Source organism: Cucumis melo, chromosome 8 (assembly GCF_025177605.1).
Source record: "Cucumis melo cultivar AY chromosome 8, USDA_Cmelo_AY_1.0, whole genome shotgun sequence".
NCBI lineage: Eukaryota > Viridiplantae > Streptophyta > Magnoliopsida > Cucurbitales > Cucurbitaceae > Cucumis > Cucumis melo.
Genome location: NC_066864.1, coordinates 9,256,232 through 9,282,319, shown reverse-complemented (window position 1 = coordinate 9,282,319; position 26,088 = coordinate 9,256,232). Strand labels below are relative to the sequence as shown.

Sequence of the window (26,088 nt, the reverse complement as noted above, 5' to 3'; positions counted from 1 at the left end):
TTGACTATGGTTTTTTCGATTGGGTCTTCCTAGCAATGTTTTTAATGAGGCAATTATTAGAGTATATAAAATGATGTACTCTTTTTCTTTCACTAGGATTTTTTCCCATTGGGTTTTTTCCTAGTAAGGTTTTAACGAGACATTTATTTTATATAATATGGATATCTAGAGGGGGAGTGTTATGAATATTCAATATTAAAGTCAAATATTATTAGATGTCCATAACCTCCTTATGTTACAAATTCATCCATAACCTCTCCATCAATATTCATAACTTTCTTGTCCCCTATTTATGTTTGGTTTTGTAACCATTATTCTCACAACCCTATAAATAGAGGTTGTAGAGATCATTTGTAGACATACCACAATTGAGTTCAATTGTCTTCTCTTCTTCCTCTCTTCTCTATTTTTATTTTGTGTTCTTATCTAGTTTTTGGTTCTTTATTTCATAACAATAATTTATTTATAAAATTAAATAGTATTTGAACAACAAGTTTAATTACTGGCTTTTCTTTAGGACTGAAATTAGGGCTCTTCCATGCCAACTAAATTGTTTTAACAAAGTAAAATATATATATATATATATATATATATATATATATAACATATTTGAGCAAATATATTAATAAAACAATCTAACTAACACACTATCAATATAGTTAAAAAGATCTTAATCAAATTGATATTTGTGGAGTAGAAGACTAAGAGATCCGTGTTCAAATTTATCCATTATATTTGTACTAAAACAATATATGTGAATTATAAAATAAAGTTTTATTTTTTTAAAGTAATAATTCACGACTATCAAATTTATCATCAAGTATATTTCTATAACTTTACATTGTGTGTATGTTGACATTCTAATTTTCTCTAACCAATAAAAGAGTGTTTGGAGTAAGGGATGGGTTATTAGTTTTGAAATAATGTTTACTAAAGCTAATTGACTTTTAAAATCATATTTATTGTAGCTAGAGTTGGTTATTATAGTCTTGCACCACTATTGCTCCAAACGACCTTAGGAAATAAAAAACGAAAAATATATCAAATGATAGAATGAGATCGTAACGAAAAATTAATTTGATAAAATTAAAAATGAAACACAAAAGTATGTTAATTTCATCAAGTAAAGATCCAAAAAGATAAAAAAGAAAAAAAATAATAATAGCAGTATTGGCTGTTTTGGATTTATTTCCTCATGTCAATAACGTGCATCTCAAAGTTATATATCCCAAACATGAATTCAAAGCATTGACTTCTGTTGTAGTTCAGCGAAGTTGGTTTCACCAATCCTTATAAACGACATCTACATTGTGTTCACTCCAAAACCACTTTTAATAAATGTCTCACAATTGGCTTGTACAATTTGATTAATCTTCCAAACCTTCTTACAAATTTAAATTAGTCGTATCATATTTTCTTTTTGATTTTTTAACCAAATTTTAAGTTAATTTGAAGAAATATTTACCTTGGTTAAATTTCTTATTTAAGAAGCGTTTAGTTTAGAAGAGTTGAATTGATAATTATTATAAAAGAGAAAAAGAGAAGTTGGCATAAATAGCGTATACATTGATCAAATAATTAATAAGATAATAAATCCAACCTTGAACTCCCTCACTTAGTGAAAGAAGAAATTTGGAAGTTTGGAACATTTGAAATGCGAGAGGGAAAAGTGTTGTATGTTTAAATTTGAAATACATAATGTATACTAACGTTACAGAGTTTAAAAATAAATAAATAAATAAGTTTGGCAGTTTCTTTTTATACTCTTTTTGTCTTACCATGCGCCCAAGAAGTGCAACCGAAACCCATTTCCTCTCTCTCTAACGCCGCTCACCCTCGCCAACCGACGTCTATCACCGACCACAGCCGCTCCTCGTCGCCGCCGTCCGCCGGTAAAGGAGCTCGCGGCTCTTTCTATTTCTCTCTCCAACCATTGTGTTATTTCTTTATCTCCCTCTATTTGTTCTACTTCAGCCCCCGCCACCACGCGTCGCCGGCCTCTCCATTGCCGTAACCCGCCGCCATTCTTCGCTGTTTCCGTTTGGTGTTGTTGGTAAGAGTTTATTTTTCAAGTTTTGATGAGTTTTCTTTTATGTTCTTGATTAGTTCTTGAATGCACATTCATGTTTGGCCTTAGAATTGGTTTACCTTTGGTATTTGAATGTTAGATTTGTGTTTCAGGAAGAAGTCGCTGTTCATCAAAATCAAGAGCATTCTGGGACGTTTTTTTTGATAAGCGTTAAGGCATTGAAATTCTTTTACATTAGTTATTGTTGCTGTAAATTGAGTTTATAACCAAAAACATTTTATGGAAATTTTGAACTTGAAAGGAGAGACTTTTGGAGTAGTTAAGTAGATCCCTACTTTTTATAATGAGTATATGACAGCACTTGAAAAGTGAAATAGAACACATCAAATTTTGTTGGCTTCAACGAAAATACCCGTGAGGCAATGAGAAGTGTTTCAGAAAGGTTTTATTATTTGGAAAGATAAAATATATTGTCGTGTTGGGATTCTAAAGTACTTTATGGTTTGGTTTATTCTATAGGACTTGGATGTTTACGAGCCTTTGGAATTGGTATAAGCAATTCTTTTTGCTACTTGGAACTTTAGACCTTAGTATGTTTTGGTTGAAAAGATAGCTTTCTTAGGTTGTTGGTCTTGGAACTTGGCATTAGCGTGAGAATCCTCTTCTCAAGAACAAAAGATTAAGTAGGGACAAACAAGCTTTGGAAGAGTGCCTGATAAGCTTCTTTCGAGTTACAGATGAGTTGAAGGGTAAACTATTTTAGGTGGAGTTGTTAGGGTAACAGTAGTTGTTCATGAACTTGTAAAGTTTGAGACTTAATTAGTGTAAGTTGTTGGCAGTATTAACAAAGCTTAAGAGATTTTTAACTTTAGACATATGCTATAACCAGAAACTGGTAATACCATCATGTCGATTGAAAAAGGTAAAAGTACTGTTGTTTGAAGGAAACAAGAAGTAAAGTAAGTTAATCTTCCAAGATCACTACTGGTACAAGAAATGGACATGTAGAGCTTCAGTTGATAGCAAGAAGTTGCAGTAGCAGAGTTGAAGTAGACTAAGTCAAATATACGTGATTAATTTAACAAAGTTTCCATACTTCTTAATGTTTTTCCTTGGTCGTTCAGGAAGAAAGATGGATCCATGTAACTATGTATCAACTATTAACTAATAAGAAGTTGATTATAATGGTGTAGCCATGTCACAAGGGAATGCCAGGCCGTAAGGTGTCGAATCTGGATTTCGTATTCTGGGCTTGGGGTGTCACATATAGTATATATTCTCTTGCATGGGCAATGAGTTGACCAACTTTAAGGAGTATGAATATTCTCAATATAGATTTATGAAGCAGGGGGGTTGTTATCCCAAAGACTATCTTTAGGGAAACAATGTCGCCAGAGAAGAGAGTGAGAAGAAGGTACGGCATTCAATTGTTGTTTTGTCTAGGGAAAATATAAGGGGAGGTAATTGTAGGGTTCATACTTATATTTTTTTTTTTTCAAACAAGAAGAAATGAGAGGAGGGGAAATAGTAGAAGAAAAAAGGAAAATAATTACAGTCCTACTGGCAATAACAAAGACTAGTAGTGGCAATGGGGAATGCCATTGGTTGTGAAAGAAGAAGATGGGAGAGGGAGATGGAGGAAGAAAAGGGAACTAGAAGTAAGGAGTGATAAGAACAATAAAAAGAAAAAAAAAATGTAGTTTTAATTTTAATAATATTTAAAAATTAGAAAAAAATAATGTTTTAATAAGCAATAAATGACATGTCACCCATTAGTAATTAACCGGAAAATGACGAAAAATGCAGAGTTTAAGGAAAAGTTGCTAAGTTTGAAAATTCAGGGACTCAAATGCAACATAACTCAAACCTTAAGAACCAAAATTGTACTTTTCTTTTTCTCATTTCTATCCAAATTCTGAATTAGAATTCATATGAAATGTTCATAATATTGATTAAAATACCATTCTGGTCTTTTTACTTTGAGGTTTGTTCAATTTTAGTCGATTTACTTTCAAATGTTCAATTTTTGTCCTTATTCTATTAATAAATCTTAGATTGAATCCCTCATAGTTATTATTATTATTATTATCTCTTATCAAATTGGCTAAATAATAATAATAGGTCTCATGCAAGAAAATATAATATGTGAATATATTTTCAAATTTTAGAGTAAACATGCTAATAAATAACCAAAAGTTTTTGAAAACATTCAACGATAAAGAAGCAGTAGAGACAAGATAACATAAAAGTATATGGATAAAAGAAATGGGACATTTGAAAATATAAGTTTTTCTTTTATGAACTTTCGACTACCATGGTAAACGAGCAAGGTATGAAGTAGTTACTGTTGCTTATTCATATTCTCTTTGATAGAATAGAAGCAAGAAGGTCGCATCTCAATGGATGATTCTTCAAGAAATGAGCTACATGGTTTTAGTTTGGCTCTTGCGTCAAGAAAGGCTGAAGAAGCTGGTTGGTTTCTTTTTCTTCTCAGTCCCTCTCATTTCACTTTTATTCATGCAGGGAATATAGTTATATTGAAGGATCTATTCATTGTTCATTTGCGTGAATTTTACTTCAATTAGTTAACTGGTGGTCCTTGTAGCTTGTTCTTGTTTCCTATGTTTTTCTAGATTCTGAATAGACAAGATTGTTTATATTTTAGAATGTGATCTATACAGTAATTCAAGTGAAGTTGATTAATTTTACAGCTTGGAGGCGGTATGAAGCTATCAGGTGGCTTGACAGCTTTGTTGGACCACTTGGCATATCAAATCAACCATCAGAGGTGGAGTTTTTGTCTTGCTTGAGAAATGGTCTGATCTTGTGCAACGCAATTAACAAAATTCAACCTGGAGCAGTACCTAAGGTTTTGAAGTTGTTGCTGATTTTCTTTTTAGAACTTGCGAGACCACCATTGTTTTTGGACCTATTACCTCTTCAATGTTTTCTTAACCATTACTTCTATATTTGTGATTAAATTGAAGGTGGTGGATAACCCATGTCCTTTACAATCAATTTCGTGGGACTGCCAGCCATTGCCTGCCTATCAATACTTTGAGAATGTCCGAAACTTTTTGGTGGCAGCAAAAGAGCTGAATCTGCCTGCTTTTGAAGCGTCAGATCTAGAAAGGGTGCTTTTCCAATTTGAATGTATGCTATTTTTTCTTTTTTAATTATATGAGTAACTAAAACATAGAACCATGACTGCACTAATCAGGATACATTTGAGGCAAATGTAGTGGATTGTGTATTGGCTCTGAAATCTCTTCATGAGTCAAAGCAGATAAGTAATGGAAATGGATATCATAAACACGTGAAATCTCCTCTGCTTTTGCACTCCTCCAATAGGATGCATCCAAGACCCTTGTCCACAGTCTCATTGGACTCTTGTAGACGTTTGGATATGTCTGCCACATGTGAGAAACAACCTCCTGTTGGGAGTCCAAATATAGAACTTGAAGGTTTGACCATCCTTTGCTCCAATTTATGTTTGTACTGTCATTTATGACAATTTAATGAGATGATAAATAGGAGAGTTTGATAATGTCAAATAGTTACTCCTAGCATAACTGATGCTTATGGCAATTTGGTAATGTTTCCCAAAGAATAAGCTGCAATATTTAGTTGATGAGATCATTTTCTCTTTTGGATAAAAAAAAGTTTACTCTTGATGTATATTCTATGGTAAAGATTTGTTCGTTACACATGAGATCTAAACTATAGAATATCATTAACATCTTTGACAGTTTATATCGTACTCTAACATTGGGTTTTCTCTAACTTTTCTAGAGTTCATTGTCAAGTCACTTGTTGATTCCATAGTCCAGGAAAAGGAAAATTTTGATGGGAACCTTCTTGCATCTCTGAAAAATCAAGATAAGGTTGATTGAAAACTTATCACTACTTTTTCTTGATAGCTTTTAGTGGATTGTTTTCCCTTTTATGAATTCGTTGCTTATACACAGGATGCAGTAAAGTTATTCCAAAGTATTGTATCAATTTGTTCAAATGAATCACTCCAAGGAAACTTTTCAGAGGTTGGTTAGACTGTGATAATGCATTGCTCTTTTACTATTTTTCTCTGAAATCCCATTTTGAATAGTGCTGATAAAAGTGAAAGTTGCCCAGTTGCAATGAGGGGACTCGTTGTGAATTATGATGAATCAAAAGGACATTCATCCACCTAGTGATATTTGCTATGTTTATGTAGTTTCCTTGTTATAAGGAATGATGCACAATCATTATTGTATGAATCTAAATTTTATACAGCTATAAAAGATTTGTATTCATTTAACTACAACTACTTTGTTATTTGCTTTCCAACCGAAAGCTCAACTGCTTGTTTTTTGAAAATGAGATCTCATTCATCTGTATCTCTCTTTTCTTTTCTCTCATGCTAATTGCCTAGTATATTTTCAGTAAAATTGTATTATAATTGAAAATTTTATACCCTCCTTTTTTTCCATCTCCCACAAAAAAGAAGAAGACAAAGTTTGATACAACTCTAGAAGATGAATTAAAAGAAAGGAGCAGCTCCCTCGCTCGTTCTGATTTAGTTTTATATGACATTTCTGACCTTGAATGTTTACAGGTATGCATATTTTATCTGTTTTACTTTCCTTGAACTGTATTGTTTTCTTTTTCTTAACATGTAAGCAAGTTTTTTGAGATATCGGTCCAAAAGTTGACAATATAATCCCAAAATGAGGGCAGACTGCATTAGTGCATATTTGTCAAAATAGATGAGGGAGAAATTATTAATGAATTTCATAGGTGAGTCAATTTATATATGTTAATGAAGTCCATAAGTTAATTTTACCTAAAGAAAAATTAAGTAGAGGAAATTAAGTGGCCACCAATGTAGGAAGAAAAACTATATCTTATGTATAAGTAGAGGAAAATAGAGCACTGAGTTGATGATGGCTCATATTAATGAAGGTTCCTATCCACCTGATTCTTTTATCATTCTCAAACCTTGGTTAAAACAGTTTTATATAGTCATCACAAGCACAATTCAACCAACATAAAGTCCGAACTTGACCAAGAAGTCAAAGTTTGAAATTCCCTACCCCACATGTTGAATAATAAAAAGAATATAGTTACACAAAATTATGCATTAATGGTTTTCTTTTATCTTTAGTATAACTAGGGTGTGAGGTTTTGAACCTCCAATTTGATGGAATGAGTGCGTTAATGATTGCTAAACCAAAATCTTAATGATTTTTTTTTTCATTTTTTGAAAAATAAGGTACAGTTTGATTCTAAGTTCTGTGGTCTAAACAATCATTAGTTTAAAGTTGGGGCTTGGGTATTGCCCATTAAATCAATACGATGATGCGACATTAAAAATAGTTTTATGTTTTTCTTATGTTTATGTAGCAAATTTTCTTTTTAATTGTTATTTTTTTTAATCAATGTTCTTTTTAATGTTTGGGCTTTCTCTCCACCCGTGTTTCTTTTTATGGTTTTTTGTGCTAGGAGGCTGGGTTTGAATAGAATTTATTTATTAGTTGATTTTTTCGGATGTTTACTTGGTTTAGGAAGAAGAATTATAGGACGAGGAAGAAGTGTTTGTTTTCTCTGTCTGTACTATGCTTTTAATTATATGTTTAATTAGAAGTTCCTTTTGTTTAATTTTAGTAGATTAATAAAAGTCAGCTTTAAAGAAAATACTTATCCAACAAGCCTAAATGAATTACACATATAATATATTTTCAACTTCATCAAATATGCTAATATCAGCTTATGCATTTTCCTTAAAGAAATGCAGAGCATGCTTCAAAAAGAAAAGCTGCAATCACCACAAACTCTTTTGTATTCAAGAGAGGGAGGTTTTGGTAATTTCCTGTCTCTCATCTAATATAGTATATAACATTTGTTGCTGTATGCATTGTAATCTCCTTGTTTTTTCAATTGGAAATAATTATATATATATATATATATATATATATATATATATATATATATATATATATATATATATATATAAAAGTATGGCTGTGAATATGCTTTTACCTATTCCGTTTAGTTGGATTATATGCTTTTAAATACTTGAACATAGGTTATTATTAATAGGATTATAAGAAGCACATACACAGATAAGAGACATGAATATGACATGACTCAAACATGATGACATGCCATATTTTAAAATCTAGGACATGATACAACAAGGACACGTTTGTTGAAATATACAGTTAAAAAAAAATCTATCAGTTTTATACCAAAAGAAAATTCAAAGCAAATGGATCGATTCATTTATATGCTTAAAAAATTTAACTGGATGTCTTTCACACTAAAAAATTATTATTGTTGTTATATATGTGTCTAAATGTTGGACACTGACATGCTATCCAACAAGCGTTTTGTGCATGTCTAACACATTTACTGCTCTAGCAAGTGTCTGATATATGCCAACCAATGCTGGGATGTCCAAGTGTGGGACATGGACACTACCAAACTCAAGTGTCATTTATTTTTAGAGTAGATCTCATTTGAAACCGCAAGTAATGGGTTATAGGAGTAAAAAATTGTTGCAAGCATGTCTATGTGCATATAAAACTGGATTGTTAATATAATACCTTCTTTATCATACAGGATCTCAAAGCCCTTTTATCTAAAACGAAGGGGGAATTTCATGACTTGCAGTTGCAGTTACAAAGGGACTTGAAAGACTTGGGTATTTTCACGATTAGAACACTTTTCCTTTATTTGAACTATTGATGCGTTACACGTGAAATGGCTCAAGCTATAGTTGTTTCTCACGAACATTTCACAATTAGTCACAAGTATCATTATTAGTCCCTTTTTGAGGTTGAATTATTAATACTTACTTTCAAGACTGATTTTCTTGATAATTTTCAAGTTGTTTCTTTTGGGTTTCAGAAAATCTAGTGCAGGGGCTATCAAATGCTGCTCTTGGTTATCATAATGTGGTTCAGGAGAACAGAAGCCTGTATAACATTGTCCAGGATCTAAAGGGTTAGTATGTTTAATGATTGAAACGTAGTAACAATCTTTTGATTACCAATTTGATTGGAAAAACTTGAGCTATTCATAATCATTTATATTTAATCAGGCAATATTCGAGTTTACTGCAGAGTAAGGCCCTCGTTCAATTGTTTATCAAAAAATGTGATAGAATATATTGGGGAAGATGGTTCTCTAATGATCTTGGATCCATTAAAATCCAAAAGAGATGAAAGGAAGGTTTTTCGATTTAATCGTGTATTTGGCCCTGCTGCAAAGCAAGGTATATCTATCACTAATGCTAGTTTATAATCTTACTGTTGTTTGTTAGCTGACCATAGTGCTTTTATTTATGTTGTTTAGATGAAGTTTTTAAGGATATTCAACCATTAATTAGATCTGTCATGGACGGATACAATGTATGCATATTTGCCTATGGTCAAACTGGATCAGGAAAAACGCACACCATGGTAAGATATCCATATTTACATATTTTATCTCAAACATTCTCCCACCTCCATCAAAGGACTTGTACTCTGTAACCAACCTGCAAGTTTGCCCTTCTAAAATATATTGTATGTTAACAGAATGGTCCATCTGGAGGAGCAGACAAAGACTTCGGAATTAATTATCTAGCTCTTAATGATCTATTCCAGATCCAAAATGTAAGGAAGGACGGCATAGACTATGAAATCAATGTCCAAATGGTTGAAATTTACAATGAACAAGTCCGAGACCTTCTTGTTGCAGAATCAACAAATACCAAATATCCTTACTTCCATCTATTTTATTATTATTATTTTTGTTAAAATACTTTTTTGGTTCTTCTAGTCTGAGACTTGTTATATTTTAGTTCCTATATTTTCAAATCTCCAAATTTAGTCCTGGTAGAATAAATCTTGAAAATAGTCCCTACTTTTAGTTTATGGTTAGTCTATTGAAAATATATGTTAGTTTATTGACAATATATTTAGTCTCTTTACACTTTCCTACTATTTGACGAATTTTAATGTCAAAAGATTAAATTTAAGATTTATTAGAAATATATGGGCTAAGTTTGGACATTTGAAATTACGTAGATTAAAATAGAATAAGACATAGAGTAGGACAAAAATGGTTTGTTAACCTTATATTTTTGCCAAAAATTTTCTGTTCTGCCCAGATTCTGTTTCTACAATCTTTTCTTTACATTTGAATCACCCATCTATAAAATAAATACCTTTGTTCTTACAAAAAAGAAACCACCATTAACATTTGCCAACTGTTTATTGTGAATCTCTGATCTATGTAATCAGGTTTTGAGTCTTGGTCTTCGAAAAATCAAACTTTTTGTGACTATGCTTTACATTTGACTTTACATCTTTTACTAATAATAAATTAGAGATTCGAAGCTGTACTAGTGTCAGTGGCTTCAGTCTTCCAGATGCAACACGGCATTCTGTGAAATCCACTGATGATGTTCTCAATCTAATGAAACTAGGAGAGTTGAACCGTGCCGTGAGTTCCACTGCTATGAACAATCGAAGTAGCCGCTCGCACAGGTAAACTAGTAATATATTGCGCTCCACCTTTTCTATTTGGTATTGGAGTTATGGAATTTCCTGATATGACTTTTTCATTTGCGTGCAGTATTTTGACTGTTTATGTTAATGGAAAGGACAATTCTGGGAGCACGATTCGTAGTTGCCTACATTTGGTTGATCTTGCAGGAAGTGAAAGGGTCGACAAATCTGAGGTTATGGGAGACCGGCTTAAAGAGGCACAATATATTAACAAGTCTCTCTCTTGTTTAGGAGATGTCATCATGGCATTAGCTCATAAGAATTCTCATATCCCTTACAGAAACAGTAAACTCACACTTCTCTTGCAAGATTCTTTAGGTATTGTCCCTTTGTTTTAACTTCCAATTCTTTTAGGCATTGTTCCTTTATATTATAAAGTAATGGAGATTGTGTTTTTCTTCTTGTTATGATTATTTCAAGCGACATTAGAGCACATAGAAATAGAATAATATTAATACCCATATTTAAGTAGATAGTATGATCATTGTTATGGTTATTACTATTATTAGTAAAGGGCATATTAGTAATTAGCCCAATAACTTGGTTAGGGTTCTTGGATTATAAACAGAGGGTGTTCTGGATCTCAGAGGTGGGGAAGTTTTTAGTAGCCCTCTCGAGCTGTTATGATGGTAACTTCTTTTGATATTGCAATATATGTTTCTATCTTTTAGCGTGCTTTCTTTTTTTTGTTGTTTATGAGTTTTCTTGTTAGGAGGTATTCTAACATACATTTCCATGTTGAAGAAGATTGACTAACGGTTGGGAGTAACATAACAATGCTTTTAGAAATATTAAATTTTCTACTTGAAGTCATATATTTGGAAGTAGCTTAAAAGTGCTTTGAGAAATTGGTATCAAGTGGCTTGTACTGCTTTTGGCTTAGGTACTTCAAAAATGCTCCAAATTTTAAGCATGATACAGCCAAACATTAAAACTCTTTGTTTCTAGTTTTATCTTTTCACTAAAGTGCTGTATTTAAAGGTACTTTCAAACATACCTTAAAACCTAACAATAGTCCATAATAAGTTCTAAATTAAGCTTTTCCATGGCGCAATCGAGAAGCTTCTGTGTGATCAATGGTAGATAATCATTTGACTTCATATATTTAGGAACACTCTTTGGTAAATTTATTTTGCAGGTGGACATGCTAAAACAGTAATGTTTGCACATGTAAGTCCAGAAGAAGATTCTTTCTGTGAAACATTAAGCACTTTGAAATTTGCTCAAAGTGTTTCGACTGTTGAACTTGGTGCTGCTCGTTTGAACAAGGAAAGCAGTGAAGTCATGCAACTAAAGGCTCAGGTAAACCTTCAAGGCAACTAATTCTCCACTTGTATATTTTTTCTTTTCTATTTTTCATGATTTGTTGCATCATTTAATTGTGTTTAAATTTGGCATCCTTAGTACTTCAACTCTCTCGTGCTTGGATTATTTATACAGTTGGTTCTTTTTGTCTTTTCATGTGCTATATCAATTTGGTTCCTATACGAACAATTTATTTACCGTCGTACTAAGTGGTTCTATAGCAAGAAATTAACACAGTAATACTGATTATTTATTTTGGATGTCATGTTACTTTAACCCATTCATAGAGGAGATTTGGATTAATAGATCTAAGTACAGAGATGAAATTGAAGTATCTGTAAGTATAAAAAGAAAATTGATACAAACGGAAAGTATATGGATAGTTGGTGCCAAATTTAATCACCATTAAAGTGGTGTGGAACTGTGAGGCCCCCAATTGTGCACACATACGTGAGGAGGTGTAAGAAAGGAATTTCAGGAGGGACAAATGGTTAGAAGAATGAAAACGGGAATATTGTGTGGCAGGTGGGGACCGACCGGGTTTATGAAGGGGCTGTGGTATCCATTTTGGGGTGTGGAGAATTTGGCTGAGGTTGAAGGGACAGGAGAGGATTTCCAGCTCTCTTGAATGTGCTGGACGGTTTATTTTCTTCTTTGCTATTTTGTCTTTATGTTTGTTTCAGAACCTTGCGATTGGTTTACTGTTGTCTTGTGAACTCTTGAAGTTATTTCAATGTATCGTAAACAGGGAACATCTTTCCTTGTGCTTGTACCTTTGTTTGGTTTTTCTGCATGCAGATGTTTCGAAACCTAACAAGAACAAAATCGTGGAAGTCCATTCTCACATTAAGTATGAATAATAATATGGATAATAATTGAAGTTTTGAGACGAAATCAAACTTTAAAATTACATGACCAAAATTCATAAACCAGTAAGGTAACCACCATGCAGTTATGAAAAGTATTAGTTATATGCTTGAATTCAAGTAAAGTACTGTCTTGATTTGCTCTCTGCATGATTTAATTCTTTTTGTCATGTATGTCATTGGTTTATGTTAGGTAAGTCGATATGATGAGAATATTTCTCCTTATCACTATGTAGGTTGAGAATCTCAAGAAAGCTTTGGTTAATAATGAAGCTCAACGGATATTAAGTAATAAGTCAAAGGATCCTAGATCACCTACACATGTAGTTGACAAAACTCCTCCACGAACTCGAAGGTTGAGCATTGAGAGTTGCAACATTGCTAAAACTGTGCTACCTTCCAAACAAGAGATGGGAAAGGGCTCAAAGGATCCTAGATCACCTACACATGTAGTCAAGAAAACTCCTTGTGCTCGAAGGTTGAGCATTGAGAGTTGCAAGATTGCTAAAATTGAGCTACCTTCCAAACAAGAAATAGGAAAGGGCTCAAAGACTCCCTCTGTACGCACCAGAAGATCAAGCTTGGAGGGCCCAACATGTATTAAAAAAGATGGTTTAAGGATGAAGGTATTGTTGGAAGATGGAAGTAAGTTTCAGGCATTGGCATTCCAGAAATCTGGGAAAATTGAGAATTCAGAGACAGTCTCTAAAGCTTCTCATAGCATCGGCAATGCTGCTGTTTCATTTGAGATGAACCATCCGAAGGCTCCTCGAAGTCCTCTAGGTACTGATTATAGGAAGCAAGTGATCAACGTTGAAAGTACCCAAATTCTTAGCCTTCAGCTGCCCAAGACACCTGAACCACCAAAGCGTGTCAGAAATAACATCCAAAATCAAATGCAAAGCGATGTGATGTTTTCTGTGGATGGCCAAACACCCAACATGACGAGTACAGTAAGTGGAAAAGGGTCTCGAATCAGAAGATCCATGAGGACCATTGGGAAGCTTATCAATGGCTCTGAGAAGAAGTAAGTTCTATCTCAATTATTTCTCTTTGATGTTGTATGAGAGGGTACTTTGGCTCTCTAATTCTATGCAATGCATGCTATTTCATTGTTTGTTATTTATTTATTCTTAGTACAATGAAAGTAGGGAGATTTGAATCACAGTTCTCGTGATCAATAAAACCCTCGTATGTCATTTATTTTTCATGTAACATGCTAGACCATCCTTGTTACCACAAGGAGAAGCATAATTTTTATTATAGAAATAAACTTAAACTTAAACTCAATCTCTTTTCGAAGATATTACAGGAACCGACAAAATTTGATAGAATTGCATACTCCAGTTCAAGTTACATGTAATATTGATCTTGAGACGTCACCATTTACAACTAATTCAAGGATGCAGAGGAGGCAATCACTAACTGGGATCCAAATGACAGGGCCAGGCAAATCTAGAAGATCATCCCTTGGAGGGAAACCAGGCGACTCACGTTAGTACAACTGACTTCAAGATTGATAGATTTTATACATTTGCCATACCTCTTCTCCTCTAGCTTTTATGGAAGTTTCTCATTGTTGCCATAACTTGACTAAGGATTTGAGCCTCATGTTGTATTCTGCAGATGTTCAAAATGTAATAGACACTAGAAATGCGAGGACCCCTCCATCTGTTTATCCGTCGACCCAGGTAACCAAGCGGTGGCTATAATCGTGCATACAGCAAATGACTTGGAAAGATGTAATTCACGTTCAAGCAGAGAAGCGATTGGAGGTCACTTTTTGTAGCGTAGAGCCTTCAAATTTAAAATGAAGGCTTCATGTTGACTAAAGTTTTCAGGTCAGAACATAAAAGTGATGAATGTAGAGCAACTAACTTAGGGTTCAATTAGAGGTTGGGGACGAATCCCAATGGTTTAGCACAACCTTCACCATTCCTAAATTTTCCATGTAATCATAGAACTGAGGATGTCCATGTAATCATACTATTAGTATGTTCAAGATAACTTACTAGACATGTAAAAAAGAATAAAACAAATCCCTAATGTGGATAAACTATTTTTACTTTTGGTTTTTTTGGTTTAAATTGATGAAACTCGGAGAAGTTTGAAGCAAAAGAACTAAATTAAATTTTTTTATTAATTTTTCTACTTTAAAAAAATAATAGTTGAGACCTACTTATATAAACATACAAAAGGTGACTTGTTGCAATTAACGCTTATTAACATATAAAAACAAGCTAAAAGAGAAATAAGAAAGACAAATGACAAATGATAACCAACTAAATACATCAAATTCCCTCCCCTAAGGAGAACTAGTCCTTGAGTTTAAGTTGAAATTTACAGCTGTTTAGGTGGAAAATATTCAAAGATATCCACTATATTGAAGATATGATTGATGTATATGTGATCATGCAACTCAATCTTGTATGCATTGTCACCAGATTTCTTTACTATTCAATAAAGACCTATCTTCTTTAGTTGCAATTTGTTGTATTTCAACTGGAAGCCTTGCTTTTAGTTGGTATGTCATGACTAAATCTCCTTTGAATTCTCTTAATCTTCTATGCATGTTGACTTGTTTCTAGTCTTCATTCATCCTTTCAATGTGATCGCTACATCTTTGTGTACTTGAGTTATCCTTTTGGTCATGTTCTCGGCTTTCATACTAAAATTAACATTAAAAGGAATATTAGTAAAGCGGTTAGTTTAGACAATTTAGTGTAAACAATCTCAAATGACAACTTCTTGTTGATCTATTCTTCATGTGGTTGTAAGTGAATTCGGTTTATGCTAAGATGAGGTCTAATTGCTTAAGTTTGTCTCCACCGGTGCATCTTATGTAGTGGCGGATCTAGAAAATTTATTGGCAGGATGCTTTGTAGTTTAGTCAAAATAATTTATGAGTGGTTTTAAAAATTAATAAATTTACTTTCATACATCACAATTACTATCAACGAGATTTCATATTTTGAAATCGATACATAATAACTTTATTGCATATCTTATCAAATAAATTTTTCTCAATATATGTTACAAGACAATCATTCATCCATTGGTTTCTAGTTCGATTGTGTAGTTAAGGTAAACAACCGATAGACTAATTGGTAGGCTTTATCTTTAGCTGTTATCACCATTTTTTTAAGAAAAATCTCAAAATACTTGTAAACTCAACAAACATATTATCTGAACGCACATCAATGATGTAATTTTGAAGCTGATCTTCAAGAATAACAACCTTTGTAGTTGGAAAATCTCTAGGACAAGCTATGAGAAGATGTTGAAGAAGCAAAAAAAATTTTTGAAAAAAATTGAAAAGCTAAAAAAAATTTTAAGTTGAAGTTTTATAAAAATAGAAAAACAATAAAACAAATGAAGTTGAATAGTCTAACTTTAATTTAGGTGGGAAAGAGTGTATAATTATTATCTCTTGGGCGGAAATCGAAGGGTTGTAATTTGGAAAAAAAGAAAAATCTGGAAAATAAACTACAAAGATAAGATTCAAACTTGAGTTGAAAGGAGAGCTAACAAACAGACTAATTACTAAGCTACTTACAAATATTAAGAAGTAAATAGTTTTGCTTATATATATTATTTAAAGACGATAAAGTTGAGGGAAGCTCGAGCTCTCTCCTAGGCCTATACTAAATTCTCCGATGATCTTATGAGGTTAGCTAAAATTCTATTGGTAACTTCGATTTGACCATCCATTTATGGATGGCTTGTAGTGCTAAATTTTAGTGTCGTGTTGAATTTTTTTTTCCAAAGAATCTTCCAAAAATAGCTAAAGAATTTAACATGACAATCGAACATTGGGTTTAGGTATTCCATGCAAATGATCACAATTTCTTTAAATAAGAGATTAGCTACATAAATTGCATCCGAAGTTTTCCTACAAGGTAAGAAGTGAGACATCTTGCTAGATCGATCAACTACCACAAGTACAAAATCATATCCCGTTGAGTTCTTGGAAGACCTAAGATGGAGTCCATGGACAGCCTGACAAGTCTTTCTAAATGCCTTAGGGGATAGGTAATGGGTGTAAAGGCCCATATTTTGCCATTGTCCCTTGCCGGTTTGGGTTTGACAAATTTGGTAACTTCTCTGTGTAGTTGTCGACAAAAATAACTTTTGCCAAGGAGTTGATCTTACCAATGCTAAAATGACCCACTAATCCAATGCTACGAAGTGATGTTCTTGAAATGCAAAAGAAATTGTTTTTCAAAAGAAAATTGTTAGTCAAGTGGAAATCATTGCAATTAACATGAGCAACTCATAAAGACCAAATCTTAGCAAAATCATGGTCATTTTTTCTACTAAGAGCATCCGCCACAATATTAGTACTATCCACCTTATGTTTGATTATGAAATGAAAACATTAGATGAAAGATAGCACCTAGCATGCATTCTACTAATAGTCATTTGTGTTTGTAAATATTTAAGTGACAAAAATTCGAATATAAGATGAGTTCTTGACCTAAAAGATAGTGTTCTCAAACCTTTAGAGCTCTTACCAATGAGTAGAGTTCTTGTTCATAAGTAATTCACTTATGACTTGCTTCACTAAGCTTCTCGCTAAAATACTCAATTGGATGAGCTTGTTAAGATAGAATCGCTCCTATGCCATAACCACAAGTATCAATTGCTACCTCAGACAGTTGAGAGAAATCCAGTGAGCAAGAACGAGAGTTTTGGCAACCTATCTTTCAAAAGAATGAAATTTTATGTTTAGGGGTTTGACCATGAAAATTGACCCTTTCTTAGACACCGCATTAGAGATGATGCAATAGTAAGATTCTTTTATGAATTTTCTATAAAAAGATGCAAGACCAAGAAAGCTTTGTAATTTTTTTTACCATTTCAGGTTGAGACATATTTTTTATTTCTTTAATCTTGCTAGCTAGGATCTACAGAAATATCGAATTTATTTATCACAAAACACAAAAATATATTTCTTTAACCAAGAAAGAACACTTCTTGAGATTAATACCAAGTTGGTTTTCATGAAGTGTTTTAAAAGTTTATGCAAGTGGGATAGATGTTCTTCAGAAGAGGCAAGAATGCAAAATCTGGGTCATTAATCTCATAAAAGTGCTGGACGCATTGGAAAGTCGGAAGCGAATTACCAACCATTCAAAGAGGCTTTCATTCATCTCTTAGCAGGAACCTTATTTGATGGTAACCGCTCTTCAAGTCGATCTTGGTGAAAATTTTTGCTCTTCCATGTTGATCAAATAGGTCGGACATTCTTGGAATAGGAAAGTGGTATTTGATTGTAATTTTGTTGATGGCGCGACGATCCACGCACATTCTCCATGTTTCATCTTTCTTGGGAGTTTAAAGAAGTGGTACAACACAAGGATTTAAGCTAGGCCTAATATATCCTTTATCAAGGAGCTTGTGGACTTGTGTTCTCAAAGAATTTCGTACTCTCTTGGACTCGTTCTATAGTGTGGTAGATTTAGTTATACCCGACATGAGATCAGTATTATGTTGAATATCCCTTAGTGGTGATAAGTTGGTGGGAATTTTTAAAACTTGATGAAATTCCCTTAGAATGTTTTTGATATCTTCGTTTCCCTCTTGCAAGAAAGAAGTGGCTACTTGATCTTTCACTATCAACGTCCATACTTCTTTGTCTTCTTTCTCAATAAGTCGTCTACTTTCTTGAAAGTGAAATATTGCTCTTTTTTTTTGCTTCTTTCTTGCTCTTGGAATCCACTTTATCCATCAAGTTGGTTGAAGGTAGTAGCTTTACTTTTTGTCCCATTCAAGAGAATTCATACGTATTCTCTCTTCCTTTATGTATGGCTTGCAAGCCATATTGCCAAGGTCGACCTAAAAAATATGGCAAATGACATGTCAATAAACCCTAAACCCTAAACCTTAAACAAATAATTTAATTTTTATAGAAATTGTCGATAGAGAGAAGGATCGTGCAAGTTAAACTTATCAGTGCTTCACTGCTTTTCTTGATTTAACTAACTTTGTAAGGGTGTGGGTGTGGATTTAATTAAGGTTGAGTGCTTCCACGAGTTTTGAAGAAACAATGTATTTGCTACTCCTGGTATCAATTATGACGTTGTAAACTTTGTTGTTAATTATAAAACGGGTAAAGAATAATGAATGTCTTTGTGGATGGGTTTAGGTTTTAGGTGTAAGTAGAATTTTTCGAACGACACAAGAAAGTTGTTCTTCCTTGTTAGAACCTAACTGTAACGACCCAACTTTCTGGACTAAGCTAAGGTCACTACTCAGTGCTAAGACTCGACCACAAAACACAAAATTCATAACGGACCGGTTACGATTCATTAAAATGTTAGAAATATTACAAAAACAGTTTTGGGCCCTATTTTAAATCACAGTCACAAAAGTTTCAAATAAATTACTCAGTTCATCAACTCAAAATCACAAAACCAAATATTCTAACAAAATACATTAGCGGAAGCATAAAGAAAACCAGACGCGTCCATATGGCCTTCACGCATCCTTCCTGCCTCTCGTCGGTCTGCCCCTCGCTGTACCCTTACCTGAAAAATTAAAGAAGAGAAAAGGGGTGAGTATAAATATACCCAGTAAGGGACCCACTACCGGGCCCATTAGGGAACAACAGTTAACTTCCTATTTAGGGGTACCTTACATAACAGTCTAGTGGTTCCGTAGAACGCACATATCAGTCTCGTGATCCCGAAGGATACACCTATCAGTCTAGTGATCCCGAGGGATGCACATATCAGTCTAGTGCTCTCGAAGGATGCACATATCAGTCTAGTGCTCCCGAAGGATGCACATATCAGTCTAGTGCTCCCGAAGGATGCACATATCAGTCTAGTGCTCCCGAAGGATGCACATATCCGTAAGGTACACTACCCCATAGATGAAGCTAACCGTTACCCCTCAGTCCATACTAAACCGTCTACAACAGTCATGCCCCAACAACACTCATATTACAATTTCGCCATAGGTCTCGCCAGTCAGATAATATAGACTTAGACAACTACATCCTCGGTAGTTATATGCGTCTCCGCTTCACACACCACTGTGATATCCCTAGATCCAGTCAACTAGTCAATCAAAACCGGACTCACTGTCCTTCCACGACCAGACTCCATGACCAAAATCCAGACAAAAGACTACCACGTACCTAACCGTAAAATTTTAAGGTCCATCGACATACCATTCCAATCCACAACGTAGCCCATTAACATAACTACAATATACCGAACATCCGACATCGGTGCCTATCCGTACACAATTCCTTACACACGATGGCACACAAGCTACAACTAACGGTCGCGTTACCTTTACATCAGACAAGAGCATAGCAACGATACTTAAAGTCAAACACACATGCATTTATTCAGTACAATTATTAACGTGTAATCCCCTGTGGATTACTACGTTTCCAGCCTCGATCCGAGGTCCAGTAGTAGGAAAACTCTTACCTGATACCCGATTATGCCCCTCGATCGAGTCCACACTCAACGGATCCACCTAAACGAAAACACAAAGGCTTTAATCGATTATACTAGTAGAAGTCATTTTAAATGGTCCTAAGCAACATCCGTTGACTTACCCAAGGAAAGGAAAGCTATCTCCAAACAAGCCTACCGCGGAACCCGAGAACTTGAACGTCAACTCCTTAATACCTTCAAGAGATGAAAGGTAGGACCAAATCTTATTCCAATATTCAAACTCGAATCGGATGTAGCAACATTAGGAAAATCATCAAAAAAATAATCCTTACCGAAAACTCCCCGTGACCCGAAGTGGAGGAAGGAAGGCTTAGGTGGCTCGGTGAACAGGGAGCTCGGCTTGGCTTGGAGGTGTTCGGCTCGGCTCGCGGCTTGGGTTGGCCAGCTCGCGGCTTGGCTCGGCTTGGATCAGTTCATGGCTCGACTTACGGCTCGGCTCGTGGCTCGGCTCAACTCAGATTGCATCTCGGCTCGTGGCTCGGCTCAACTCGGCTTGCGGCTTGGCTCAACTCGGCTTGCGGCTCGGCTCAACTCGGTTTGCGGCTCGACTCGCGGCTCGCTCGATTCGGATTCGTGGCTCGGGTCGGCTTCACTTCGCGGCTCGGGTTTACTTCTTTCTCCTTCCGGCAACGACGGCGGCAGAAGGCAGCTCCCCTCGGTGTTCTGTCTGCGTCGGGAACACGAGATGAGGAGGGAGAAGCCGCTGGCGGTGGCAGAGACGAAGAGAGAGAGAGAGACGTCGGCTGCAGATGGATGGCAGACGGCGCAAACGCGCGGATGGTGGCTGCGGCAAACGAACGGTGGAGCTATGAACCGACGGAGATGGAGACGGGGACAGAGGACGGTGACAGCGGACGGAGACAGAGATGGGACGACGACGGGACGCGAGTGGAAGAGAGAAAACTGGAGAGACGGCGGCGGCGTTCGGGAGCAGAAGACGATGAAGAAGAAGAAGAAATGGATGGGGGCGCGTCTTAGGGTTAATTTAAAAAAAATATATTTTATTATTATTATTATATATATTAAATAAAAATAGTATTAAATAATAATAATAATAATAATACTAAATAATGATAATAATATTATTAAATAACAATAACAATATTAATATATAAAAAATATAATAATAATATTAATATTGAATAATAACAATATTAATATTAAATAATGATACCAATATTAGTATAAAATAATAATAATAATATTAAATAATAACAATAATAATAATATAATCACTCAAAAACTTTTCTTTAAACATGTATATATATACAAGAATTATGATTTTTGAGTTATAAAATATATTAAATAATAACAATTATTAATTTCCAACTGTTATAAAATAGTACAATGATAGTCATTCCCAACAATCCCCTACGAATGGCTACCATTGTAATCCAATTAAAAACAATAATAAAGCATTTTCTCTGAGCAAAGAAAGAAGTAGTATAAACTTAAACATCAATATCTTTCGATTTGAATTGATGCGTAGTGAGGTGGGGCAACAATCCAATTAAAGAAAGTAAGTTACCTTTTGAACTTTCAATAACTATGGTTGAGACTCCCATAACAAGTTTTACTTCTTAATTTTCCATCGATTCTACAATAAAGTCTATCACAATAGACAACTCAAAACTGTGCTATTTAAGGCCGTGCACATAGACCTGGGGTCAACGTGAAACTCTAGAAAAAGATCCTTAAACTTTTTCATAGAAGGCGGCCACACCCTCACAATCATGTTTATTGCTTCATTAAGTCTATCACAATAGACCACTCAAAATTGAGCTATGAAGACTTCACAATAGTCCACATTAAGACCAACTTCATCAAGTCTGTCAAAGACAAATCACTCAAAACTAAGCTATGAAGATTTTACGGTTATCCATCAAATCCATACCAGGACCACCTCAAAAGAAGGGCTATGGAAATTTCTAAGGTTTTAGTTTTATCCATCAAATCCATTTAAGGAATAACCATACGTGGCTATGGACCATCAAGTCAACCGCAGCAAACCACCTAGAAAAGGGGTATGGACCATCAAGTCTATCGCAGTAGACCACCCAAATAAAGGGCCATGGACCATCAGATGTTCGAGTCTCACACTTGTTGAAAATCCTAGAATTACTCTCTCCTTGTTAAGCCTTTGGAGAGATGTTCTACAAGTTTCCTCAGACTTCACATACTTCAAGAAGATAATTCTTTCATTCAACCATCATCTCACAACTCCATGTTTCAGACGAATATGTCTTCTTTTGCCATAATACACTATTCTTGGAAATATCCTATGGCCGTGTATGAATCTTAATACAGATATACTGGTATAAAGGCCCCCCACAATGGTACATCTCCCATTAGACTTTTATGTCATTCATACTAATGGGCTCATATAATGGTACAATTTTTATTAAGAACACATATCCACTAGTAAAACTTACCTCGCCATTCTAAGTTACCCGGTTTGCATACGCTACCTATTTAGTATGGTAGACAATAATTACAATGCAAACCAAAATCTATTGTAACCTTAAGATATCTTAATAAATGACGAAGAACAATAAAATAATCTTAATCAGGATTATGTGTGTATATACTCAATCTTCTCATAGCATATGCAACAACATGTCTTTTACAGTTAATCTTTGCATATTCAGATGAGAAACACTATCTCATTTACTTTCCTTAAGGCTCATTACTGGCATCATAAGAGCACTATCAAACTATTAAAATCTATTTAATAGTATTCAATGTGTGATTGACATAAATTAAAACATTGTCAATAATACTAAACTCATCACATTAGTCTCACAAAAATCTTTCATGACTTCAAGATGTGATAACTTTATAGCATTACTAACATTTATGTTTGTATCACATAAATCTTTCACATCAACATATAAACATATAATCACACAATAAACTCCAAACAACTTTTAGTAAACACATATATCAACAATTCACTACTCGAGACATTGTTTACAATGTTGTTAGTGTTTTTTTTCTCTCATTAAACTTTCAGGAACTAGTTTAAGACCATAAAGAAATTTGACTATACCAAGTTACCATTGAGGAATATCATCTTTACATACACTTGACGTATTGGAAGACCACATACAGCTACAAAAGCTTTTAAGGCTCTATAGTGGCTAATTTGGTTGTACGAGAATAAGAATCAAAACATTCTAAATTCCACGTTTGATTCAAAATATTTTTCATTAGTCTAAAGTTACACTTATGTACTTATGATCAGTTTCTTTATCTAATGTGGGACTTTGGTCGCATTCCCAATGATCCTCCCCTCGAACAAAGTTCCAACTGAACCTCCCCTAAAGTAGACATCCATCCATTAAACTTTTATCTAGGCTAACTCCTCTCTAGCTAGAGCATATTGCCTATTCAATAGAACTCAACCATGGATAATATTGTGACTACTTTTAAGGTTCCACTACACCTTTGTTCAACCTAGAATTATATCAACAAGGCTAAACCATAAAAACATGACTCTGATACCACCTTAATTTGGAGACACCTTAGGATATAAGTCCCCCATGTTCCTTATAAGATATCACATATTCAATAGTTTAGGCAATATATCTTAAGCTTTCATAAGATCCAATGAGATTCATAAAGAATGAATTTGCATATTTTCATACTACTAGCAAACTTTAGTAATATGCAAATAATGTTGTACAACCAAAGTTGATTACAAGTAATAGTAATACTTTCAATTTAATGAAAATTAACAACCACATTAATCAACAATTCATAAAGTAAGTCATGCATAACTCTGTCACACGACATATACATTTCTACCCATGCTAACATGCTAATAGACATGCTTAAGTAGATCACGCTGTTCACAAACTGATTAGAATATATAAATCTATATGCAGCACTATTATGAATATAATCAGTAAACATAATCAAGGGTTTTCAATCATGCTGAAGATTTCTTGAATACAAGATATGCTACCTTAGTTAGATGCCCCTACACTTCTAAATATTTAAATGCATAACATACTTAAAGTTCAACAATACTATTTTGTTGAGGGGAATAAATTTCATGAACAAATCCATTTAGTTCACAAAACTCTATTCTAAGGTATTCATGATCATTTTGTTTAATTGACTTTCTACTTCTAATTAATCTTATGCATGATTCATGCCATACATTATTTTCATCCAATAATGCATAGACTAATTCAAATCATCACAATAGCATTTATTACTATAACATAAATTTGTCAAACTATACAAAATATTTGTCAAACTATACAAAGTATTATAGTATATACTCATCAAATATATATATACGGAATATTATCCTCAAATATAGCATATAAATAAACTCACTAAATTTTTAGCCCATATATACGAATTAAATTTGTGGAACACAAATCTATATAAAGTTCATTTAAACTTAACCATAAAAGGCTCAATTGTTTAGTTCATATTCGTAAAATAAATTACCAATCAAAATATCTTCAGAAGAAAATTCCAATACCATTTTTATCCAAATTAACAATATTTGGAAAAATTATATATATGGTAAGCTGAAAACTTTCCATTGCATAGTGAAAGCTCAAATGCTAAGTTGCTTACTAATTTATTTTGGTCTTTAATTTTCAATTTATTATGTCCAAATATTCACAATTAAATTAGTGCCATAATGCCAATTAACCAAAACTTCAAGATTTGTTATGCACTGTATCTTCCAATTTTGTAATGCATAACAAATTATCAACAAATTATCAACAAATCATCATTTATATTACTTATTTATTTATTATTCATCAAAATTTTCTAATTTTAGAAATAAGAGAATTTGTAATGTATAACAGTTTTTGTATAAAATATTAAGGATATGGCAGTTTATGAAACAATTTGCAAATATAGCAAATTGATGATTGTTTTAAAATATATTCCAATATTACCCTTGTTTTAAAAAAAATCCTGGCGCGAATTTCTCCTCCTCCATTCCTCTGCGCGATTTTCTCCCTCTCCAATATATTCTCCACGATTTTCTCCCTTCTTCCGCCTTACCATTCTCCACGTTAAGAACGCCTTCTTCCGCACGACGCCTTCTTCTGCACGACGCCTTCTTTCGCCTCCAACGACGCCTTCTTTCGCCTCCAACGACGCCTTCTTTCGCCTCCAACGACGCCTTCTTCCGCCTCCAACCAGTCGTCATCTTCCGTCTCCAACCACAACTTCTTCCACCTCCAACCACAACTTCTTCCGCCTCCAACCAGTCGTCATCTTATTGTCAATTTTTTCTTATTTTCGTTAAATCATCTGGTATGTAGTCTTTGATTTTAGTTTCGTTAAATCTCTAGATTCTTTCTTTTTAGTATTTTAGTTTTTCTGTTTGTAATCTTGGATATGACTTCATCTTCTTACAGAATTACATGTCTATCATTTTCTATTAATGATAGTGATAGACTTGTATCCTAGTGTATCACTGATAGAAGTCTACCACTAATACACTATGATACAAGTCTATCACTGATAGACACTTTGTCTTCTAGCACTAATACACTATTTTTTTTTTAATTCTTGCAGAATTACATGTCTATCATTTTCTATTAATGATAGTGATAGACTTGTATTCTAGTGTATCACTGATAGAATTCTATCACTAATACACTATGATATAAGTCTATCACTGATAGACACTTTGTCTTCTAGCACTAATACACTATTTTTTTTTAATTCTACAGTAATTTAGAATTATGATTAAGCTTCCAATAGTAGTGTTTCATAGTGGACAGTGGGATGATACAAATAGTTACTTGAATTACAAGACTACAGGTGTATTGGTTGATGAGATGATGTCTTTTGAAAATTTTGTGAGTTTGATATTAAGAGAAGTTCGATTTGATGCA

General features: G+C 33.9%; 1 protein-coding gene across 1 annotated transcript; it reads left to right on the top strand.

Annotated features, from left to right (window-relative positions):
* The first annotated feature begins 1,791 nt into the window (after positions 1-1,791).
* Positions 1,792-14,799, top strand: LOC103497262 (kinesin-like protein KIN-14L). The gene is made up of 20 exons (XM_051089135.1): positions 1,792-2,053; positions 4,403-4,501; positions 4,741-4,898; positions 5,017-5,163; positions 5,250-5,493; positions 5,822-5,913; positions 5,998-6,069; positions 6,513-6,623; positions 7,795-7,869; positions 8,630-8,711; positions 8,918-9,013; positions 9,111-9,284; positions 9,365-9,471; positions 9,589-9,764; positions 10,375-10,542; positions 10,631-10,881; positions 11,702-11,865; positions 12,971-13,761; positions 14,038-14,228; positions 14,361-14,799. The coding sequence occupies exons 2-20, from the start codon at positions 4,429-4,431 to the stop codon at positions 14,444-14,446; spliced, it is 3,258 nt and encodes a 1,085-aa protein (XP_050945092.1). The 5' UTR covers positions 1,792-2,053; positions 4,403-4,428; the 3' UTR covers positions 14,447-14,799.
* Positions 14,800-26,088: the final 11,289 nt, after the last annotated feature.

Coding starts and splice junctions, on each gene's coding strand:
- LOC103497262 (XM_051089135.1), top strand. CDS start 4,429: ATGGATGATTCTTCAAGAAATGAGCTACATGGTTTTAGTTTGGCTCTT. Junction 5,494..5,821: donor TCCAAATATAGAACTTGAAG/GTTTGACCATCC, acceptor TAACTTTTCTAG/AGTTCATTGTCAAGTCACTT. Junction 9,472..9,588: donor CAGGAAAAACGCACACCATG/GTAAGATATCCA, acceptor GTATGTTAACAG/AATGGTCCATCTGGAGGAGC.